This window comes from Oryzias latipes, chromosome 1 (assembly GCF_053564925.1).
Source record: "Oryzias latipes strain Hd-rR chromosome 1, Olatipes_Hd-rR_3.1".
NCBI lineage: Eukaryota > Metazoa > Chordata > Actinopteri > Beloniformes > Adrianichthyidae > Oryzias > Oryzias latipes.
This window is the reverse complement of record NC_136237.1, coordinates 21,210,864-21,235,628: the sequence shown is the minus strand read 5'-3', so window position 1 is coordinate 21,235,628 and position 24,765 is coordinate 21,210,864. Positions and strand designations below refer to the sequence as shown.

The following is a 24,765-nucleotide window of genomic DNA, read 5'->3' as shown; positions in this document are numbered from 1 at the left end:
TTGGCAAGTTGTGTCTAAACAGGTGAGAAAGAAAAATTTGGAAAAACTGGAGAAGTGAATTTCGCACTAAGTACAGGGAACTCTTTTAGTCTCAAACAGGCATCACGCCATTGACTGTATACATTATGTATATAGGCTATCTAGATGTTCTCCTATACAGTCAATGGGCCATACTACTCTGATAAATTTAAAAGGTTTTGATTTGCTGAATACATAAGTTGAATGAGATACCAATAAGTGGAACCAAAATTGTAATTCAATACTTCAATACTAATTATAAAGATTAATTTTTATATTTTCACTAGACCATGTTTCTCACTTTTTGTTTCTCAACCCCATGTTTGACATTTCCAATTCTCCTGTCGTCATCTGAACCTTGTAAAGATTACGTCCCATCTCTGGAGAAAAAAAACTCTTTTTAAAGCATTTTACAAAAATAAAAAAAATATCAAAGGATAAAACTTTGCTTGATCCAATCTTATATTTTGACTTACCATAAGCCTGTACTTTAATGCAGTATCACTACCTAGTGCTGCATTTCTGTTACTGAGCAATCTTGCTGGGGTTCCACATGGCAGTCTCTTGGAAACACTAATTTTCCTCAGACTGAACACAAAGTTTGTAGTTGACGATACAATCATCTTATATGATTCCACAAAAAAATAAAATAAAAAATAATAAAGCTGTACTGGCTTTATCGTCAACCTCTAATTGAATTTAAAATGTGGATAAATAAATCATACAAAAATAAAATTTTGCTGACAAATATCTAATAAAGCAGTTAATTGACACAGTTGGAATATGGTTTATTAAAGAAAGTATTTAAAAAAATACATTTTTAAACAGACCCTTTTTCCATTGTTTTCTTAATTTACAGTGACATTTTAAAAATCTATTTAATTAAACTTCAAGAATTTTGTTTAGTTTTAAAATACCAGTCTTATATTTACAAATTTCATTTCGGCCTCTACTGTAATCTTTTATCAAACGGTTTGTGAATTTAGTACTCAAACCAAATTCTAATTTATTCATCCCCATTCTGAACACATTTAGTTCAATTTTAAATGTGTCTTTGCTAATTATGAACAAAGATAATCTTTCCTTTACACAGGATGTAAGGTTTGCAATGATCTAAAATATATAAAATTGCCATTTAATAACATGCACTCTTGATGAAAAAGTAAAAAAAAACAACTCTTCCTTTAGGAAATATTCACTGAATAACCTTCCTTTTTTGCTTTAACCTAATCCTCATTAAAACAGCTTGAAGTGAGAATTACATCATAATATAAATCTGCTTCATGTTGGTCTGCAGCGTTGAATACCACCCACACACAGCTTCACTTTTAGTGTAATTCATTATTGATGAATAAGTTAATGAAGACGAGTTTAGAACTGTTAAAGAGGAATTTCAAATACACACCAGCGCTCTGACAAATACCACAGAGCAAAGTCACATCATGGTTAATTATTTACACAAAAAAGCCCACGAAGTAACAGGAAACTTGGAAAAGCTTAACCCAAACATGAAAACGGAGCCGAGGAGAAGAAAAAACAAGCAGCCACTTCCAAACTTCCTTAAAGTTCAGGAACATTTATTAAAAATACAAAGACAAAACATCTGTCTGCAGTATGGTGTTGAGACATCAGCCTCCACAAAATCCCGATGGTAAAAAGACCCGATGGAGTCCATGAGTCTTCATTTGCAGTACCTGTCAGCTTTCATTTTGCTCCTCCTGTAATAAAAACAAACCACATGTTAAACTCAGTGAACATGTGAGTGACATCCTCGCCTGCAGGGGAAAAAGAGAATGCATGTTCTTTCAGGTTTGAGGTTGAAAGGATCAGGACAATAAAACAAATAAAATCTATACGTCGTGCCGGATCCTGAAATAAGCTCCTAAAGTCTCACAGCAGGAGAGCAAATCAAAAAAGGTGTAAAAATAAAGAGAACATGTGTGTGTTAGAATGACATGAGGTGGTATGCTGTAAGCTAAACTCTCACATGACCAAACATTGTGTTAATTTAAGTTTAAAAAATGTGTTGATTTAAAGTCACACAGCTGTGTTTTTCTTTATCAGGAAAATAAATTGAGCACAAATTTTCTTTGTATCCGTTTATAATCATGTCTATTAGTGCTATAAGGTTAGCATTTGACCAAGGCTATCTACGGATGTATGGATGAGGATTTTTTGGATTTTTAAGATGCTTCAAACTAATATTTCATTTTCAGTTTAAAACCTTATACACAAAGAAAATACAAACTTGGGGTTTGGACTAGTGGACAATGGCAAAGGCATAGTGTGACACTGTGCAAAGGTTAGGGAACAAAACCAAAAGTCATTGTTGCTTCTCTTCTGGCAAACAATGCGATTTTCTTAAAAGCTTTTGGTACTTTTAACATGTTCCTGTAGAATTTTCTCACGATGGAGAACATTTTTGATAGAAATAAAGATTAAAATTGCATTTCTGAGTATTTTTTTTATTCAAATCAGAGCCGATGAACTGCATCATTATAATGAAAAGAATGCTGGGAGCGCTTTTACAACAAATCAAAATTTGATTGGAGTGGGAGTTTATAGAGATTTCTCCATGTCCTTCTAATCAAATGGTTTAAGGCAGTGGTACCAACTTGGTACCGGGCCGCAGATGGACAAAAAATGCATACGCTAACTTCAATTATTTCTGTTTTGTTTATTTTTTTGATAGTTTTATTTTGGAAAACAACTGGATTCTGTTCAACACATCTGTCTGTCTTTAAGCTTTAAGCAGCTGCTCGGATTGTTAAATTAGGAGCCCGAAGCGAACAAAACCCTAACAATAAAAAAAAAAAAGTAAAATTTGGGGAGAAAAGATTCAGTGAGGAAACCGAAGAAGAGCCGTCCACTTCAAAGAAAAATAAAGCTGCTATTTACAGACAAAACCAGGAGTTTTCCTCCAAATACGGATTTATTAAGACAGTTGTTGTGCCGACTGACTTTTAAATGTTTCAGATAAAGTTTCAGACACGATAGATTCATGTTTATTATTTTTATTTAGAAAATACCAGTGTTATGACAATGCTGTCATTTTATTTTTGCTTCATCTATCCATCATTTTCAAATTGGACGTGGTTAAAGTTAGCATCCGGTTGTTCGCATCCACTTAATGGGAAAATCTTCCAGCTGCAAACATTTTACAGAGAATGAAGATTTGATCAAATAAAGTTGCTGATTTGTTGAAACTTGTAAAAGGACATTTAGGAATTTTCCCACGGAAAGGGGGACTTGTGCAGGCATCTGTTCAGAAACGTTGCTCTGTGTTAAAAAATAGACGGTTAAGCAGGATTTATGTAAAAACTAAATATGATCAATCTTTTTGCCCAGAAAGATGATCTGAGACTGGGTTGAGTTCTCAGTGTTATTATAGTATTTTATGGGGGGAAAAAGTAAAGTTGATTTTATTGAATTATTTACAAATCGGAACCAACTTCTACAAATCAACAACTTTGTTTCACTGAATCGTCGTCATTTGGGAAAAAAAATGTTTTCAGATTTTTTAAAGCTAAGTTTCTTTGAATTTGAAAAAGTAGGTTTTTCAGAAAGCAATATTTTAAATATATAGCAATATATTAAACGCAAACGTTGGTCCCGCTCAGACCGGTCCGTGAAAATCTTGTCTGACATTAAACTGAAAATGGTTGGAGACCAGTGTTTTAGGGAACAAATAGAAAAGTAATATTCATTGTCACCAGCATGTCATTTTTATGATTTAGTGAAAAAGCAGAAACCATCTTATGTCATTTTTTTTCTTTTCTAGTTTATAAACACATTTGAACTGTAATGTTCAGGCATAATATACGGTAGTTTACATTAATCGCAACTGCATATATGTAACTCAACTTATTGTTAAAATTAAAGCAACTTCTGCAGCAAGATCCAATTCAAATTCAACCTCCAAGTGCTGAAAACCTTTGAATTTCAAATGTTCCTGTTTGTTTGGGGTTTTATTTGAAGAGTGTGCTCATTTTTGGTAGTATATGCTGGAGCTCAGAGCATCAGGCGCTCTCACAGAGCAGGTTAAATAACAGGATTATCAGGCAGAGGATATAGAACAGAGGAACATCCTTTCATTTTGACTAAAGGAATTATTTTTGAGAATCTTATGAATTCTGGATGAACATTTGTTGTACATATTTATTAATACCACATTAGTGTTTCTTAGTCTTGTTTACTGGCAGGTTAATTCACTATTCAAAATGTTGTTTTTTTTAAAATCTGCACTCCTTTTATTAAGCAGCTTTTTAGTCCTGTTTCAAAAGGAAAGGTGAGTTTGAACAAAAAGGTGAAAGGTCGCCATGTTCAGGACTGAAGCCAGGAGAGAGCAGACATAGAGTAGAGGCCATGACTGCTCAGTTGGAGTAGGAATGGACTGTTGGTTCACTGCAGCTGTCCTGGTATATTAAAGGCTTTTTAAAACAGCTTTTTTTTTCACGTCTGCTCCTGATTCACAATGGTTTAAATCAAGTAATACTCAGGAAAGCTATTTTAAAGTTCATTTTCTTTACATATATGTCCTCCATCATAAAAACGATGCTACAAGAACATGTTAAAGACACCAAAAACACCATTATCATTGAGTTGGGTCTTTAAGAAACCAGATTTTTCTTCTTCATTTAAGAAGTTTTTTGGTTTTGCTTTTATAGTAGAACATGTAAAATAAGAGAATTACTTACACTGGTAAGAAGTTATTTCTCTTATTTCATCTTAAAAGACAACAACAGACTGGATTTGTGAAATATTTGCTTCTGATACATTTCGTTTAGGGCTGTGGATCATTACTTAGGTGTTGATCCAATTCGATTCATGAATCAAGATCAACGATACACAGATGAACCACAATTCTTGCTTTGAATCTAAATATGTCTGAATGGTTACTGTATGCTCGTCTTTTTTCCAGGAAGTACGAAAATTAAAATAATATCCATTTAATACTTTTTATACCTTTATTTGAAACAGGAGATCAGATTCAACAAGACATAAGAGACAGAAACAAAGATTTAGAAAGAAAGAAATGATTTTCATCCCTTTAACGGCACACAACATTTGTTTTCCTGGTTAACTTCAGCAGAAAACAAAACAAACATCACTGTTGCTTTATATCCTTTAACAACAAATGTTTTCCAAGTTTTCAATCCTCAAAGTTTTTCTGACTACAGTTCCAGTAGATCGATGACAAGAAGATGGTAAATGTGAACACAGCAACACCTACACAAAAACCATTAACTAGAATCCCTCACAGTCCTTTCATCTAAACATGTTATCAACAGACGTGTTTCTAAACAGACTTTTTCTCCTCTTTAGATCTAAAACCAAAACCTCCTCTCTTTAGAGGAGCATTTAGCAGACGCTTTCCTGTACGGCTCCTCCACCATCCAGACATTATTGATCACAAGATTTTTCTACATTCATATTCAAAGTTTTTTTTTATCTAAATCGCTGACTATATTTAAAAAAAATTTCTTTTCTTTTAGAAAACTGAACTTAAGTGTCATTTCTTTATCTCAGAAAAAAACTTGATACTTTTACTTTGAAAAGAAGAACCTTCGCCGACACTTTACTTTGAAGATTCATTTACTTCCGGAAACAATTTGGTATATTTAGTTAATGTAATTAAAGTCCAATATTATTCTGCATTTTAGAGCAATAATTACACAGTCTGTTTTTTTTTTTTTTTTACTCCACTCCACTATATTTATAAAGATCACAAATCAGCGATTGTGAATATCCCAGTATTCGGATACTTGTTAAAGCCCTGACTTCCTAGTAGTTGAATTCCCCCCTCCAAACTCTGATGCAGTAAAGGAAGCATTGGTCCTCAAAGTCAGAAATAACAAAAGCATTCTTGTGTTCATACCTGTCGAGCAAAGCTTCATGAAACTTTCCATCCAGTCTGGCTTTCTTTAACGTGGAGGCATCTTCCTCGTTCACCCTGAGCCGGCGGTCTTGAAAACTCTGAAACTTTTTCCTTAAATAGAAAGCAAAACAAGGCTGTAACATGAATCCACAGCGCCACAAATGACTTAATGATTCCTTCAGATATTAAAATGAACAAGCTGTCTTTGCAGATAAGAATTAAAGTGAGATCACATGAATGATTCACAACTGCAGTAGACTTTTCATATTTGAAGTTGCAAATAATTTAATTTGTACAACAATTACTTATTCAAGTTTTTTTAAACTTGAAAAGGTCTGAATGCAAATGTGGCTACAGCACATAATGAGAAGAATATGATCTAATTTATACATATATATATTTTAAATAAATGTTGATAGGTTTCTTAATAAAGGGACGAGCACTGTGTTGGGTGGGATATCTATAGTAAACTTTAGGAAATGTCTCATTTTAATGACAAAGAGTGCAGTAAACCCCAAAGGCCTTTATCTGAAACTTCTGGGATATTTAGTCTCTCCGTGTCCAGCTTGTGCTTTATGATTCCTAGATTGCACTCCATCCTGAAAGGCGTTTTGGAGGCTAAACACTACATCAAGACCCCAGCTCAAGGGCAGCCATTATCAACATGTCAGCATGATGAGTCCATTTCCCCAGCACTCATCCAAAACAAATAATAGAGGAGGAACACAAACCAAATCATGCCAAGGAAAAAAAAAATCAACAAAAACATCCACACACAAAGAGCTTTAGACATATTGCCTGTTTCCTAATAGAACACAGAGAGGCTGCACATAAAACCCTCGCAGCATCGTAAACTGAAATGAGGTGCCTCCTGCTTTCTCTTAACACTGCACCATCTATTGCCCCTCTGAGGTCTGCGATTGATGAGGCAGATGATGCAAGGCGTGATCTCATTCATGCATGCAATTTGGTTGTCACAATCTGGCCGTTACAGACCGGCTCAACATGAGAATAACAGGGAAGAATTCCCATTTGTATCAAATCCCTTAGTGCTGATTTAAAAAAAGACTGCAACGTTTCCCTTAAGAAGTTGTAAAACATCAAAGTTAGCAGAAGCATTTGGTATCATTACTGATGCTCTGTGAGCACAATGGCTATATAGATAAAATCGTCCCAAAAAAACGGAAAAAAATGAAACTCCGTGTAACAGACATGGACAAAAACAGGGCTGACTAGCTAATATATCAAAATATTAAATGGATGCAGCTTTATTAGATCAAATTTCAGTTTAAAGCATTCAAAAATAGTAATTCATGTAACACTGTCTAGATTAATCCAATATTTAGATATTGACATATTTTTCTATGAAATTTTAAATACCAGCTTTTTATTCTGTTTTATAAAAAACAATGAATGTGACAGTAATGCACATTAAAGGAAACCTTTAAACGGGTAAAGGCATTTTCATGCTCCAGTTGGAATTTTCTTACTCCGATCATCTTTTGATCTGTTGGAAAAGTGTTGGCAGGGGCCTTTAATTATGATTATGCCATTTTAAGCTAAAATCATCAAACCTAAGTAGTTTTCTAGGACATAGTTTCTGCAGAGCGGCAGTAGTTCAGCAGAAATTTTCATCTGAGTTGTGGGTGAGATTATTAGTGTAAAGCAACCCCTCCCCCTCCTTTCAAATACGAGATTAACAAAAGTGTTCAGATTTTGTGTTTACATCACTTCACAACCGTAACTTTACAACCCTTGTCGTGATCAACGTGAATCAGCGTATTCTGGCTGAATTAAAAAACGTGTTTGTGTGCTCTGCAGCAGTTCAATATGACTTTAGGACAAGAGCCTTCTTACTGAGATTTTAAATGAAAACTGTGCATTCTGGTCACAGCATGCAGCATTCATGAAGACAAAAGGATCAAGGCAGCATCCTCTATAGACTCATCTCATTTAAAAGAGAGAGAATTTCAAATTGACCTTTTTGCACATTAAATGCAGCACAAAAAGTTTGGTCAGCGAAGCATAAAACAGATAAGAAACGATAAAAACTGCAATGTCAGTTTGTTCACTTTTTGATTGGGCTGCCTGTGAATAATGAGTGTTACGCCTCTAAACAGAGGAGAATACGCACACATAATTGACCTCGCAGGATTTAACATTCCCCCGATCTTCATCTGCAATGTCATCCTTCCGCTTGACCTGTCGTTCCGTGTTGGATCGGATCTTGGAGAGGGAGAAAAAAAGACAGAACGTTTGTTCATTAAATAACAATATTCACTGAACTTTCCTAAAGCGAGGTCACAAACAATCCCCCAGACTCTCAGGACTCTGGGGACCGCAGGCTTCAAGGTTTGGGGATTGTGTAGAATTCAAACGACACATTACCTTCAGCATCTCGCCGTCCCCTGCCGTCTTACTGTTGGCTTCAATGTCTCCACTTTCACTGTAGGAAATGAAACAGCTATTTGCTGCCATGAGAGCCATTTTGCCCTGCACAAGGACAGAAGACGGAATAAGGGAGGAAACGCAACACAAATGGGAGTAGAGCTGTTCGTCATGACGCCAAAATAATAGTGAAGCTTGGTGACAAAGCTTTAAAATATGAAGAAAAGGCAGATACCTTCTATATTTGTTGTTTATTACGATCACTAAATCTGTCAGGCTAAGTATAAATGATGCTATATAAACGTAGCAATAAAAAAAAGTCTGCATTATCTGTAAAGCTCTAAAATATGTCCACATTTAATTAAAGCATAAATATGTAGTAATAGAGGTTGCCATAGAAACTTCATTCAAGTCCATGAATATGATCTGTAAGCACAAACATTCTGGTAATCACCAGAATTACAGAGTTTATTGTGAAAGACTTTGCCAGTTTTCATTAAAAAGCAGAAATAGACACATTTAAGAATTTCAACTTGTGTGACAATCCTAAATAGAATAAATATAGATTATAATAAATTGATATTGGTACTTTAATTAGTTACGTGGTGATACTGTAATAATTGCTTTTATGTCCGTCATTGTTTCTTTAAATGTTTTATTCTGCAAAAATACAACGACCCATGTTAATAAGAACCACAAAGCGAGCGGGTTGGATTTCAATAATTTTTTTAAAAATAAATTTAACTAAAATTCATTTCTGATTTCCTCAAAACTTTATTTGTAATAAACAATGTGCTGCAAATGTTTGCTATTCTTTTTGCTATCCTAACAATTAAAAACTGCAGTTCAGAGACTAAAGTGCAAAATGGCAATAATTTGAATCTTTTTTTGTTAACTAATATTTTAAATTCAGGGGCCACAAAAGGAGCTGGTACCTGGCGAAGATTCACCGTCTGTGAGTGAAGAAGTCGCCGGACAAAACTTTGATTTAATGAAGGATTTTTGATTTAATGCAGGGGCTGAAACGAACAGCCGCTGCTCACCAATTGTGAGCAGTTTTTTCTGTTTGGCGAGTAGAAGTTACAGTGCTACGCTAAACTAGCCGTGCTTTTTAGTCCTCCTTTTGGTGTTTTGGTGATTTTCCCAGATGTTCCTCTACTGTGCACCTGGGAGGTTCACAAGCACACGAGACTACGAGAACACCAAAACATCAGGCTGTCTTTGTTATGATTTCATACAAAAATGAGTCACCTGAAGGCAGAATTAGGAGAAAAGGGGCATTTTCTGTCAATATGCCCCTCCCCTCTAGTAAATCTGTCCTTGTTTTTATTTAAGTTAACAGTTAGATGACATTTTCCTTTTGGTTATAAATTAAAAAACAACTCAAACCTGCTTTTTCTACAGATTTTACGCTTTCTTTAAAGAAATGAATGAATGTTTGGTTACAAGACTTTGAAAAGGAAAAACATTTGTAGAAAATTCTCTGTTGACTTTCAACTAAAGATGACAAAAACCCAAAATGGCTGCTATAAAACAGCCTTCTTGTCCATTACCACTGAACAGGTGTTTAGCACAGACTGGGAGCAGGAACATCTGAAGAGTTGCTCACATTCTCGAAGACTGGTTCCCACTGTTCCCTGGAGCCGATGGCATCAGAGCGCCCAATCACCAACCCCTCAGAGTTGATGCCCAGGAACTTTCCATATCCAGATTTTAAAGCTATCCTACAACAACAACAGCAGCAAGATGATGCATTTCTGTTAACTTACCAAAGAATCTGCAAGTTAACAAAGTTGGAACAAAAATATAAATGTGTCTTGTTTAAAATCAATGCATAGGAAGGAACAATCTCAAAGAAAAGCCCCTCCTTTACAGAAGAAATTGCCAACTAAAGATGCAGAACCAATTCAAAGTGCTGAGAAATAAATACTTGACTCACCGCGAGTCGGAGAGCTTGACCGCTGTGAACTGTTCTGGTGGGTCTGGTCCTTCATCCTCTACAAAATATGAAAATGGCCATTAAAAGACAATCAGAACCAATTATTTTACTCCAAGCTTTCGTTCTGGACTGTATGTCAGCTTCCTTGGCCAATCTTTTTTTTTGGGTTGATTTTCACAAGGAAAAAAAAAAAGAAACTATTTCTGTCTTGTGCTGTTGGGACTGTAATAATGTTGAGAACAGGTCCAGAGGAAAACACGGTGGGGCAAAAAGGTATTTAGTCAGCCACCAATGGTGAGACTAAATGAGGAAAAAACTCAGTGATCATAACAAACAACAAAGCCACAAAAACGTTTCCACCATAATTTATAAATACTTTTTTTTTTTTTTAAATCAGACAATGTGATTTTTTGGATTCTTTTCCTCATTTTGTCTCTCATAGTTGAGGTCTACCTAGGATGGAAATTCCAGGTCTCTCTCATCTTTTTAAGTGGGAGAACTGGCTCCATTGGTGGCTGACTAAATACTTTTTTGCCCCACTGTGTATCCACAGGCAAGAAAGAATTTTAAATTATTTCTGGGTGTCACCAAAAATGTTTGGGGACACTTATTGGATGTCAAGAGTATTACCAACTAAAAGATTAAAAAGAGAAAGGATAAAATATGTGTTTGTATGCAGGAAAAAATGAGAAAAGTCTGGGATTTGAAGACCCCCCTAACCATGTAAAATTAGTCACTGACGGCAAGGACTATAGTTATTATTGTTACTTAGTAGTAACATGTGACTAATATTAGTTTTTTTTTTTTTTATCACAGATAGTAGTCTATTCATTAAGATGTTTGAAACAAATTCAATTTAGAACAAATAGGGAAATTAAACAGAAATGTCATATTCTCTGTAAGAAAAGTTAGATTTATTGTAAATTAAACAAATGACACAAAACTATGCTTAATATATGTTCCTGATATTGAGATTTGAACATCACATAGAAAAAAACTCATTTTAGTTGATAAATAGAACTGTAGTACTAGTTTGATCCAGAAAAACTGCACTTTTACTTTGTTTATTTTTCAACAGTGAACCCAATAAAATATCTAATGACCAAAGTGGCCATTTCCCTGTCTAGACATGTATTATATGTCTACGGCTGCAGCTGGAATTTGGAATTTTTTAACAACAAATTAAACATCCAGCAAATCTGCCGCTAGGAAAAAAATGATGCATCATTTCCCATTAACACTAAATGAATACACAGGCACTGCTGTACATTTTTGATACAAAAACTGCAGACTGCGTGATTTCATCAGGTTGAAGCTCAGCAGTCAAGCATTCATCACAATAAATGCCAAAATAAACGAGTGCAACAGTTGGATGTTCTCCAAATAGATGCCTTATATATACTGCCGCCTCCTTAAACTTAGATAACACACATCTACCAGGCCTTGAGTCACTTTTTTTTGTTGACATTTTCAATGAAGCTTTTAGGATTCTGTGGTGAGAGATGCAGCATCACATCAAGTATTAATGGCAGAAGCACGGATACAGAAGAGGTATAAGTTGGCTGAAGGTGCTCTTTCAAAAGGCTAATTATATTCAGAGTGTCAGTCTGTCACCCGGTCGGCTCTGTGTGGTAATCTCCACAGGGGCTTCCTCTGACCTGCAGGTGAGTGGGAGCAGCTTCCCAGTTTTCTAAAGGACTAACAGTCAGGGGGAGTCTGGCTGAACATACAGTGAAGAGAGCGAAAAAAAACAAAATCTCTAATCTTTCCTTTCTATACTGCTAGCCTGTAGCCTCGTTTATCTCCTGGAGACAAACTTGAAAGCACGCAATGGATAAGGGCCCACTGAGGGAGTGTACGTGGATATGGCCCGAGCAAATTCCAGAGTTCTCTGTAAAGATTCATCACATTAATTCTTGGCTTTCCATCTTTAAGGGCAGGTTACATAAAGGAGCAACACTCCCTTGAAAGTGCTTGAGGCAAAAAAATAGAAAAATAGTTTATATGCGGGGTTTACTCCACCTCAACTCTACGTTTTCCTCTCTGGATAAACTTTTTGGGGGACTGAAACTAAAAACACCTTCATTTCACCATAACAAAAATCTATGTTCAAACAAGATTCAAGAACTTTATTTGATCAAAAAAACATGTATAAAAATGATAGATTTAATTTTTTTTATTGTTATTGTGTGTTTAATTTATGTAATTATATTTTTAAAACATTATAGTGAATATTTAGATAGATGCGCTGGATCATATTTGCTTTTCATGAATCAGACAAGTGTGTCAGGTGATTGGAGGGGAGGGGCAAGAACGAAGGCTAAAAAGCAAAGCCGAGATTTGATTTGGCCAAATGTGTCACAACGCCTGTTTTTCTTCTTACCGTTGTGCGGTGCTCCAACTGTGAAGAGTCCAGTATCGAGGGCATGTATATACGAGTTGTTGTGCATCTCTATGGCAACTGTTCCTGTAATTTCTCCAAAGCAACTGACAACCCACCAACCAGCTGGTGAAAGTGAAAAAATGTTCGAGTCAGGGATAGAATACATATATATATATATATACATAATAAACAATAATTTACTACTGCAAATTTCAAACACAATATTTCTAGATTTTAATGTTCATAAAGACAATTTGTGAAGCTTAGATGCTACACATTTACTCTTTCCTATAAAAATTACAAAAGTTACAAAAGATGAGCGAATAGCAAAAAAGGTTGAAGACTTGATCATCTATCGACCAAGTCTTTCAGTCAACAAATGGCGACGCTCCAAAAAGCTGGAAATCCAAAAAATTTTTTTGATTACACTTAAAGAATTCTTTATCTAGTAAAGTAGTTTAAACTGGAAAAAAAGGAAACTCACCAATAATAATAAAGTTATGACTTTTAACTTTAAAAACTAGCCCACAAGTGGTTTATTTTTGATTGGATTGGAAATAAACGTACCAAATATAATTAAATGAACATTTATTAAACTGGTTTTGCATTCATTAAGCAAATTTGAATTGACTAATTTCCTAAAATTGTTATGATTAATTACTGACTGTTAATCAGAAAGCTAACAAGAATGAATGCACCACAAAGTCAAAAACATTACACTATTCTTGTATTAACTTAACATTTTCCTTTTATCTGATCATTATTCAAGTCTAAAAAAAAAGACAGTTGAATCTGGACTAAACATCTAAAAAGTGGGCAGATAGTTTCTTTAAGAAAGTGTCTATTCACATGTCATTTTCGAAATACGTGCAGCCAGCCATAAATTTTTTTCTTGTCTGCACGGACCTAAAGGAAAGGTTAAAGTTAGGGTTACAGTTAGGGTTAAACCACCAAATGATTCCTGAGCGCCGCTGTTTCTGCAGCTCACCGCTCCTCCAGGGGAGGAATCAAATACAAAGAACACAGTTCATACATCTAGGAGCATCAAAGATAACAGGACTTCAACTTTGAGTTTAAATATGTCCGGCAAACAAAAAAAAGCAATCTTGGATGCACTTAAAATACATGCGGGCAATGCAGCAATGTGCATCCTGGCTGCACATATTACATGAATTTCCATCACTTTTTGCGCTGGTCGCACTAATACGTGCAAATAAGATCAGCCAATTTTCAAAATAAATGTAGTCTGGAAATGATTTAGGGGAGACAAAGTAAACTTTTTCTAGACAAGTCTTTTTTTATATCTACTACAAATACTCTGAGGTACTTTTTCTTTGTTCAGTTGATGCAATATTTAAAATGCATTACATAAACGAACCAACAATATCAGGCTTTTCATCTTGATCTCCAGCTTTTTTCTTCTTATCTTTGTTCTTCTTCTTTTTCCTGATAAGAAAAACATGGAAAAATAAGGTTTATTTTTAATAAATTATGATGATGGTAATCAGCACTTTTATTAACAAGGCAGACAAAAAACAACAAAACAAAAAAACAACCAAATAACAACACAATCATATTTGTCAGAATGCACAGTTCATGTTTTTAGAGAAATGTGCAGTCAAACTATTTGATAGTATAACTGTGTGTTGTGTCTTGTCTAAGTTCCAAAACGAAAATATATAGTCTTGTGTAATTAATTGTTTGCAGTTACTAAAAATAAATATGAATAAAATGTGTTTGGGTTAGAGGCAGAACTCTGTTAGTGATCTGAAGCAAAATGCTAACACTGTTAGCCAGGTTTACGATGCGGCCTGGGTAAACAAAAAGCATTTGGTAAACTTATTTTCAGCTTAAAAAACTTGTGAAAAAAATCATATATATATGTATAAAAAAACATCATAAATCAAAAAGGAATAGTAAGGTTTTTTTTTTTACGCGTAACACAAAACTACTTGATTAGCATAGCGTTGAGTGTTTAGCCTTTGCTAGAGCTAAAGATAGGAACTGGCGGCAATAATTACAAACAACTAATAACGGAAACAACTTAAAAACCAAACTATCAACACAATAAAGAACCTACCCTTTGTTGGAACCTTTGAAAACCAGTTTGGTAGATTTTACGCGTGCGTATTCGGCCATATCGTTAGCTTTTGGGAGTGACAAGTTAGCATAAAACTACCAAACACAATTTCCTCAGTACGGAAGCCTCAGTGGGACAATCAAACAGGGGCATAAACAGGTTAATTTGGTAATATTTGAGACAACTCCTACTTACAACAACCAATAGGCAAAATTGACAAAATTGAACAAATGAACACGTCATTAAATAATGAATGAAATGAGTTGTTAACTCATACAAGTTAAAACTTAAAAAAGATGAATGATTTAAAAAATGTCCTCAAAAATGAAAACAAGTTCGTTTAAAAAACATATAGGCTATAACTGTTACTAGTATAATTAATGAATTAATAATGTAATATATTTAGTAATACAGTACACTGGGAATTAAAGACATTCTCAGCCTCCAGTGGTCATTTGAGGTACTGCAACATTTGACACTTTCTGATTAACCTCAAATTTGGGAACAAAATGCAGGCACTTTATGTATACTAATACTTCATAGAAGGGAAACAAGGAAATGCCTCAGTTAGTTGTGACCGCCACCGTGTTCAGAGAGGCTTTAATTTTACAATATCATATGAAAACTAATCAACTAGAAAACAACAATAAACCAAAGAATAATAATAATAATAATAATAACGAAGGTTATAAAGAAGGTTACTATTCTGCAATATTTCTCTAAATACGAGTTTTTATACTACATATAGGGTGATACAGTAGTTAGTCTTTATACTAGACTAATTTTAAAAAATGTACTAAGAGATAGAAATATTTGCTAATATCTATTTACAGCAACCCACTTATTTCTATTCATGTCACATTTGTTTCATGTAACCCTTGTGCTATCCTAGGCACTTTAACATTGGGAGTTGGGTCATCTAGACCCACTAGACAGTTGTCTGAACCTTTTTTCGTCAATGATTTGTGATCTTCACTGGTGTCCATGGATTACATAAAATCCTCTCCACCTTTATCCACCTTTGTCATGATAGGGAGAACACGTCAATGTAATGGTGGGGTCATAGGATAGCACAAGGGTTAAGGTTGCAAGAAAAATGTAAAATTCTACTTCATGAGTTCTTTTATCATTCTACTTTTTACATTTGTCATTTGTGTTTTTCATTTTAAGTGATAGAACAAGCTGCATCCTTATGCAAACACATGACACACTCCTCTCATAAAAAAGAGAGAGGGGGGATCTGAGGTGGGAGTGTGGGGAATCCTTGCATAATTGTTTATGGTAATGTGGCCCCATTAAACAGGAATAGACTTTTAGATAGCCTATGACATGAGGTAATAAATCTTTGGTTGACCATGTCAAGAACGAACTTAAATAAGACAGCTGACTCCGGTAGAGCTCTATCAGTGAAAATCAACAGTTTCTTGGGGGAGGGGGAAGAAATTAAAGCTTTAAAAGGCTTTCCACAACTACTGGAAAAATCCAGGCGCAGCATGCTAGCTCTGAATTTAACATCCCAATGATGCCAGACTGTAATGCATCAGGGAGACTCCTGGTGATGCCATGCTGCTTTGAGGAAAAGTTTGCTCTGAATGTTCAGGATTAATTTATTCAGAAAAGTCCCTTAAGCTTGAAAGAAGTTAGCGACTGGATTTTTCAGGAGTCGTGAGTCAACATTTCAGCCCGGAAGAAAATCTCACCAGTTTCTTCCTGTCATTTGTCAAATTCAGTGCTACTTTGACAGAAATCCATGTCGTTGGTGGGATTAAACAGCCACTAAGCTCTTACAAACTTACTCTGGGAGAGCTGACTGGCTAAGCCCATAAGTACTAAAAGCAAGCAGAAGGAAGACAGCGTCAAATGAAACAGTAACATATGATACCTTTGGGTCTTTACAGAAAAAAAATGTATTCCCTCAATTACAGCAGTGCACTCTGCAATATGATCTTTTATCACAATACATTTAGGTTTATACCAAATCATAAGGAAAAACTGAGTTTTTCTTTTTTTTTTTTAAACATAGATTTTTATTGACTTGGGAAGAAAAATATCTCCTAGGCATGAACAAAACAATAGAAGGTCTTAAATAGAGCCCTGATTAGATAACAAACAGTCTCGCAAAGTGGTAATGATGACAAAAGCACAGAACAGCTGCAAGATACTCAAAGCAAAATATACCCTTTTTAAAGTCCCACTCTGATCATCTTTCGATCTATTGTTGATCTACACTGTTTCTGGATAGCGGCAGGAGTGAATCAGAAATTCACCTCTGAGTTATGGGTGGGACTGTTGGAGCGGATGAACCCCAACCACCGTTCCCGTCACCCATCTGTTTCAAAGATGGCAATAAAACTCAAGTTTTCATAGAGCTTTAACTCCCTCCGCGGTTACTGCCCTAAATTATTTTTTAATGTATCTTCTCCTCATAGAAACTAACTGGCAGCAAAAAAAAATAGAAATGAAAAATAGTGTTTATGTTTTTTATGCTTTTAATTATGTTTTGGGATTGCATATTAGGCACCTCTCTCCAGACAGACTCACTTTTCTAAAAAGGAAATTCACCATATAACCTTACAGTTTTTGACAACAACAACAGTTTTTGGCCAAAAAACAAAAATGTAGCTTGCAGATTGCAAAAAGGAAACAAGGTGAAATAACCACTTGTTTTATGTTTTCCCCGATTCCTCCATAACGGATTCCTCCATTCCTCTTTCCCTGGTTTACATTTTCACCATAGTAACAGAAATTTCTTGTACTTTATTAAAAATGTTATCTGATTCACCTGTACAAGACCTGAGCCTGTCAGATTTCATTACCAAGGCAACTGTACATTATCTTGTTGTCATCAAACACAACTGGTTGTTCTAACTGAACTTTAACAAACCAGTTTTGAATCAACTGGTGTGTTGTACACAGACAGCCTTTAGCTAAGCTTGATCTTTTTTTTATTGTTTTTTTAAATTACATAATGAGATCATTAAGACTTCAAGTTGCTCTTAATGATGCATTCAGGACACTACAAAATGAGACCAGATATAGAATATATTCACATTTTTCTAGTAATTGCAAATAAAATGAAGAAATTATTATTCAAATTTGTTTTGCTCCAAACTCTTGACAATAGAAAAACTTCATTTAAGGTGAAAAAAACTCAAATTGTACTGAACATTTTGGTTCAGCTTTAAGGAGACTGGCAGTCATTGTCACTATTTTGGAAATAAAATTTTGATTTATGTTTCAAGAATAACCGGTAGCTTTAGATTTTATGAGGATCTGTTAAGATTAGCCACCTTATCCCTAGATCTCTTCATCATTTAGTAAAAAATGTGAACACATTCTGTTTTAAATTGAGTTATTTCCACTTACTTCACTATATATATATATATATATATATATATATATATATATATATATATATATATATATATATATATATATATATACCTATATATATATATATATATATATATATATATATACCTATCTACATAGGTACTAAAAATAATGTCGGAGTAGCCCATATGGAACTGAAACTCTGCTGCACACAGATATTATAAAATTAGAAATGTCTGTAGAGAATTGAACCACATGGACTAAATAAATACAATATTTCAAAAGAAAAGTCTGTCTGATGGTAGGCTCCATTTTTCTGTTTTATTCTATAATTTTAATAATAAAACGATTTAAAATAAAAAATAGCTATAAACAAACACATTTTATATTTAAATTAGGATTCACATACTTAAAAACTATCATATTATTTTCACATTTTGGAATGATTAACCCTTGTGCTATCTTAGATGACCCCCCCCTTACATTGACATGTTCTCCCTACCATGACAAAGGTGGATAAAGGTGGAAAGATTTCATATAATCCATGGACACCAGTGAAGATCACAAATCATTGAAGAAGAAAGGTTTAGCGCACTGTCTAGTGGGTCTAGATGACCCAACTCCCAATGTTAAAGTGCCTAGGATGGCACAAGGGTTAAAGCTTCTTCATTTGCAGAAAATGCACCCTGTGGTGCTTTATTTGTTGTTGTTTTTGTCTGTCTTTTTGTTTTTATTCCCTCTGATTGCATCATTTCATCTTCGGTCTGCAAACTATTTCTGGGTGGAGCACAGATAAACAGAATTATATTGTTATTATGATTGTTACTTGACTACAAGCCTATTAAACGTTTGTCATTTTTCCAATTTTTATTCATCTGAGTCACACCATATTTAGTACTGCGAAACAATAAGCTACATTTGATAGCCATGATGATTTGGTTTAATTATTTTGTTTTATTTTGAAAGGACAAATGCATCTTATTTATTTTTGCAGGATAAAACAGAGAGGTCTAATTGTTCCTGGAATCTACAGTGATAAATACACACAGGAATGCATTTTTCAATGTCACAATGACCTGAACACAAAAATAACAATTTCCTGTAAAAAAAAGTAATAAAGAATGAAACAAGCATGCCAAAGTACTTGTATTTCTAAAATAAACTAAGAAAAAAAGAGTTTAGCTATAACATCATGTGATTTAATTGGAACATTAAACGCTTTAGAGATGCAGTTCAGCTTTTGTTTTATAACACAAACAAGAATTAAGAATCATTACCCTTTTATCAGCATGGAAGATGACACAACTTATGCAAGCAATAGACAAATGTCAGGGTCTAAATATTTGATCTGTTATCTAGTGAAGCATGAATTAACTCAGAAACACTTCTTTGTCCTCTGGGTCTTTCATGTCCTTGTTAAAGTGCCTTTTGTCTAACAAGTCTCCCTGCTCCATTAGCTGCCTTTCAACTGTAAAAAGGCTCATTTATCATCCTTTACACACACAGTACAAACCGCGCAACACTGCCAACCAGGGATTAACTCACTTTACCTTTCATTTAAGGTCTGTCAGTCGGGCTCTGCAGATGCAGAGTCTGCATTAAAACTGTAGCAAAATATGGGGGCGGAATTTCGGATGGACTGCCATAAAATGGAGAAAGTTAGTCCCACTGAGGTGTGTGCTGCCATGAAGATCCCCACATTTTAACAAAAGTTGGAGGTTTTGCCATGGAATTTCAGCAGTTATTGATGATGATCAAAAGAGGTGAATGGATAAATCGGTTAACCCTTGTGCTATCTTAGATGACCCCACCCTTACATTGATGTGTTCTCCCTACCATGACAAAGGTGGATAAAGGTGGAAAGATTTCATGTAATCCATGGACACCAGTAAGGATCACAAATCATTGAAGAAAAAAGGTTCAGTGCACTGTCTAGTGGGTCTAGATGACCCAACTCCCAATGTTAAAGTCCCCAGGATAGCACCAGGATTACATGTAACACGTGAAGTAAATAAAACAAAAATAAAGGTCTTCCATTCTGTCACAAGTTTTGCATATATCTGTTGTCTTCAACTCAAATTTAAAGAGGTTAAGTTAGAACAAATCGTCTTAAAGTTGAGATCCGGAAAAATAAAATATGTCTACATATTCAGTGTAATATATTTTTAAGAAACTGAGGATTGGTGGCACATCTGCATGTAATAAAATCTAACTCACTTCAAATGTAAACATTTCATTTGTAATAAATCTGTGAAAATTTCTCATGAAGACCACAACTTTTCTCGCTTTTTTCATGTATATATGATCAATTTTTATCTGTGCAAAATGTATTTAGTGACTGTATGACATGGCCTCAAATATGGACTTTGTATGACACATTCCATTTGAAAGATGCCTGTTTCATTCAAGAGGACAAAGGGATCTTTGGGAAATATTTATTGTTCGACTTCTTGTGTGCACACATTTTTCTTCAATCTGCTGAGTAAAAATCAGAAAACATTTCTTATCAGTTTCCTTATAGATGGTGGAGACGACGGTTCCACAACCTTATTTTACCGTAATGTCGGTGGAACAGGTCGACTTTGAGCTCCTTGGCCACACTATGTTTATTCTTAAAGACTGAACACACTATGCTGGTGTGTTCAGTCTTTAAGCCCGATAAGAAAAATGAACCCTTTCATGCCATGTGTCACTAATTCGGAATGTACCATTACATCCAGGACTTCAGTTAATTTAACATCCACTTGAACGTAAAGAATTATGTTTTTTCATCAAATTAGAAATTAATCCAGGCATTAAAGGGTTAAAGCCTTAATTTTTTTTTTGCTTTCTTCAATTGATTTCACTGATAACTATTTTCTGTAGCTTGTGCAACTTCATACTCATGTAATCCTGATCCAATTTTTTTTAATTTACAGGTTATAATAATTTGCTTTCCATGTTTTTCAGTAATAACAGAATCCTCTAATTAAACCTAAACACACAGAACCCATCATTTCAAATGTTGTCAGGTTAATTGTAACACAAAAATAACTCCCTGAAACAAAACATAATGATTCATATAAATTGGAAGTGGTGGCTTATGTCATGGAGTGTGAATCAATAATTTCACAATAAAAGATTAGGTTATGAATAAAATAACATATGCCCTCCAAATGCCTTTCAAAATAAAGTAAAATAAAACAAACTTTTTTTGCTATGAAAGTAAATGGATAAGTAAAGTTTATCTTTAGACACTACATATTTGGTAGTTTGAGACTGCAAACACCAACAAACAAGGGTTTTAAAATAAAACTGTATAATTCAAAGTACTGAATACCTTTCTTTGTTTATTTCTATGATAAAATACCTTTAAAGACAATCCTTTTATTCTTATCTTTTTTTTTTTTTCCACCAAACGTTCCACCTCATCTCGATCATCCCTTTGGCGTAATCCCATGTTGTCCCACATCTGTCACATTTAATCTTCGGCTCAGGATTTTAACCACGAAAGGTTAAGTTGTTGACAGTGGGTAGAAGGTGTTTCCGTAAGTGGCAGTGTACTGTTACATCGCACTGCGGCCGCACTCTCACTCTGTCAATGTCACCGCTCCTTCCTGGTGCGTTTCCTTTGCTTTCAAGCAGCATGTTTGTATAGACTGTCATTTTTTATGAGATGGGCCACATCTGAGAAAGGGAGACAGATGGGCATGTATTAGGTGGTGCAGAGCTCTCTGGCTGCTTAGTAAAAACACGTCCCAGTGATGTCATTTTGTGAGATGTTGAACCAGAGGAGAATGTAGATGTGTAACCTGCTTGAGCTATTCATCAAGTAGGATTTTTTTTCCATATTATGCATTTCAATTACACTTATCACAACATAAATGTGGGAGGAGCATAAAGGTCGGTATCAGACCATAATGACAACTATTACGTCTGATTAGTCATCTCCTCGGCAGTCTTCCAAAATCAGCGTTCATGCATGCTGGCTTCCCTGGACTAAAATTTTTGTCACACCTTATTAGGGTGATGGACTATTGTGTGTGAAGTTGGGAATGGACACAGAGAGAAAGAAGTAAAGCAAACATTTATCCCCAGTTTTGTGTTATTTTTTGGATTTTGTAGTAATACAAATGTGATAAGAGAAACCCTGTGTGTACTCAGAGTGTGAGGGATACGTGTACTTCATTTTAAGATGGCTGCACATTTAAATTAGATTGAGGACAAGCACAAATAGGGCTGCATGATGCAGTGGTTAGTGCTCTTGACTCACTGCAAGAAGGGACTGGTTCAAATCCCAGCTGGGACTTTTCTGTGTAGAGGTTCCAGGTTCTCTCTAGGTTTGTGTTTCTCTGGCTTTCTCCCACAGTCCAAAAAATGCTTCATAGGTTAATTGGTTACTTTAAGGTGTGAGATTATGTTGGAGTGATTGTGTGCTCTGTAACAGACTGGACACCTGTCCTAGGTGTACATTGCCTTTGCCCATTAGAAGCCAGAAACAGACTCCGGTGACCGCAAAAGGGATATAGAGGGTTAAGAAAACGGATTGACAGATAAACACTAATAATCTCATTGTGATATAGTAGTTTACAACGTTTGACTTGAAGCTGCAAAACAATTTATTATTTTAGTCTGTTTACAAAAATGTGTGCCTCTGTTCACAGGGAAGAAAGAAGCAGAATTGCTAGTTAATTAAAAGACAAGTAGCCCAAAATAAAAGCTCTGGATTAAATTGTATCTATCAGAAGAGCCTTAACTTGGTAGAAATTAGTGAGAGAAGAAAACATCTTTCAAGCTCTTTGAGGAAAAAAAACCCCACAAAAGCAAGAAGTGTGAATTAAAGTTATCCATTAATTAACACAGATAGTCTTTAAACAGCCCAGTGAGGTCTCATTAACAGACAACTGGTTATTTAAAAGCGGAGAGGTGGTATCTTTTTTAAAACCAAATCTCTACCTAACATTCGGTGCCATTACTTGACTTCATGGGGTCTGGTTCTGGAAATTGACTGTAGTCTACAGTCGTTCAGAGTTCTTATAGCAATTTTGCTGTAGGTTATGGAAGAGAGGAGTTCAATGGGTGGATAAACACCTGTGACATTTCCTTTTAGTACAACGTTGAAGGTAACTCGGCATTTCAAAGGGAAGCCCCCTATCAGGGGAACGTAACCCCCTCCTTTCATTCTCCTCTAGGGACTGACATTCTGCTCTTTGCTTTAACAAATGGCTTCATTTAAAATTAGACACTACAAGTTATGAGTTAATCGGGGTTCGTTCTGATAAAGTGGTAAAAAATGTGGCAAGAACCCAGTGGACTTTGACATAAATCCGCTCTAAATGCAATGCTGAATGCTGAATAATGTAGTGTGTGATCAAATTAAAATGCTATATTCTGAAGGGGTCCAGGGTTGGATGAAATTACATTTTTAGAAGTCTGACAACATAAATCCCAGTGACACCTGTGACCTCGCACAAACATATGTTACTCATCAAAGTTATGGTGGAAATAGATTATGTTGAAACTTTTACAGCCTCCTACCCTCAAGGACTGTGCTAGATGCCAATTTTTTTCTTCTTTTCCTTAAGCTCAGACTTGGGTCTAATTATAAACTTCCTGAAACCAGTTATTTTGCAAACCACTGACATTTTCTCCCTCTTCAACAAATAAACGGAGCCACTTCTGCAGCCGTGTGCAACAACCAACGTCTCCGTCTCTTTTTCCTGCAGTTTTCCTGACATTTAACGTCGCCGGCTTATCGCTTGCCCCGCCATCTCAGACAGTTTTGTTCACTAACCCAAAATCCCTGCTTCCTTTTGTCTGTCATCCTGACCCTTATCTGTTTTCCCTCTCTGTGTTCACTGCCATCGCAGGCCTTTCAACCCAATCTGCACAGATCTTGGCACAACCCTCTGTAGGTTGTGAATGTTAAAAGAGACTAATTTATGAGTCTCGCTGCAGCTGTGCTGAAGAAAGCAGTTCGTCAGGATGCGAGGATGATGAACCCAGCTTGTAGTTAAAGACATTTTCACTAGGGGGCAGTGTACATACACACATACATGCCTCTGTGGAGAGACTCCTAATGCTTGGCAGGACAAGCTCCCAATTGTTTGCCATTGCCAATGTGAATTTATCCAGCATCCTCTGATTACTCCACATGAGATATTTCTGAATTGTGCACGCTTTAGATCAACAAAGACAGCATTCGGTGTGATTTACATTTGCTGAAAGAGTGCTGCTTTTTCTGTGGGAAAGGAATGACATGCTAATATCTGAACTGGAATTGAATTTTAATTTCTTTAAATTGGAAATGAGAGTACATTTTTTTAATTTTGAACATCCTTTTAAACAAACAGTTTAAATAAAATAAACAGTTTAAATTAAAAGTTTAGCAAGTAACAGTGAAGCTGCATGTTATTGACAGATAAAACACATAATTTACTGATTCTAAGGTGAAATAACTGTTAAAACATGTTTTCGTTTAACATAAAAACTATTGCTCAATTTATCAAAAAGAATAAAAGTATGGCTTTAGTGTATTATAGTATTTCTCAGCCAAGGTTGTAGCACTGGGTACACCAAGCGCATAAATTACTGTCATGTTTATTTTAAACTCTTCCTTGCATTTATATTGTATAGAAATTTGAATCACACAACACCAAAGTGCTTCTAATCTTTTAGTCTTAGTGCAGCTCTGGAGGCTTTTAGCAGTGAATCACTGTCAGTTAACAAAAACCTCAAGCATCCTCACACATAAACACACACAAAGT

The 24,765-nt window shown here is 35.2% G+C and overlaps 1 protein-coding gene across 1 annotated transcript; it reads right to left on the bottom strand.

The window, feature by feature from the left end:
- Positions 1-1,574: 1,574 nt before the first annotated feature.
- Positions 1,575-14,888, bottom strand: LOC144994166 (protein FRG1-like). Its single transcript, XM_078950995.1, has 9 exons — positions 14,687-14,888; positions 13,985-14,052; positions 12,607-12,729; positions 10,224-10,281; positions 9,894-10,008; positions 8,285-8,389; positions 8,031-8,122; positions 5,897-6,007; positions 1,575-1,736 (listed from the first exon to the last, which is right to left on the bottom strand). The coding sequence occupies exons 1-9, from the start codon at positions 14,743-14,745 to the stop codon at positions 1,700-1,702; spliced, it is 768 nt and encodes a 255-aa protein (XP_078807121.1). The 5' UTR covers positions 14,746-14,888; the 3' UTR covers positions 1,575-1,699.
- Positions 14,889-24,765: the final 9,877 nt, after the last annotated feature.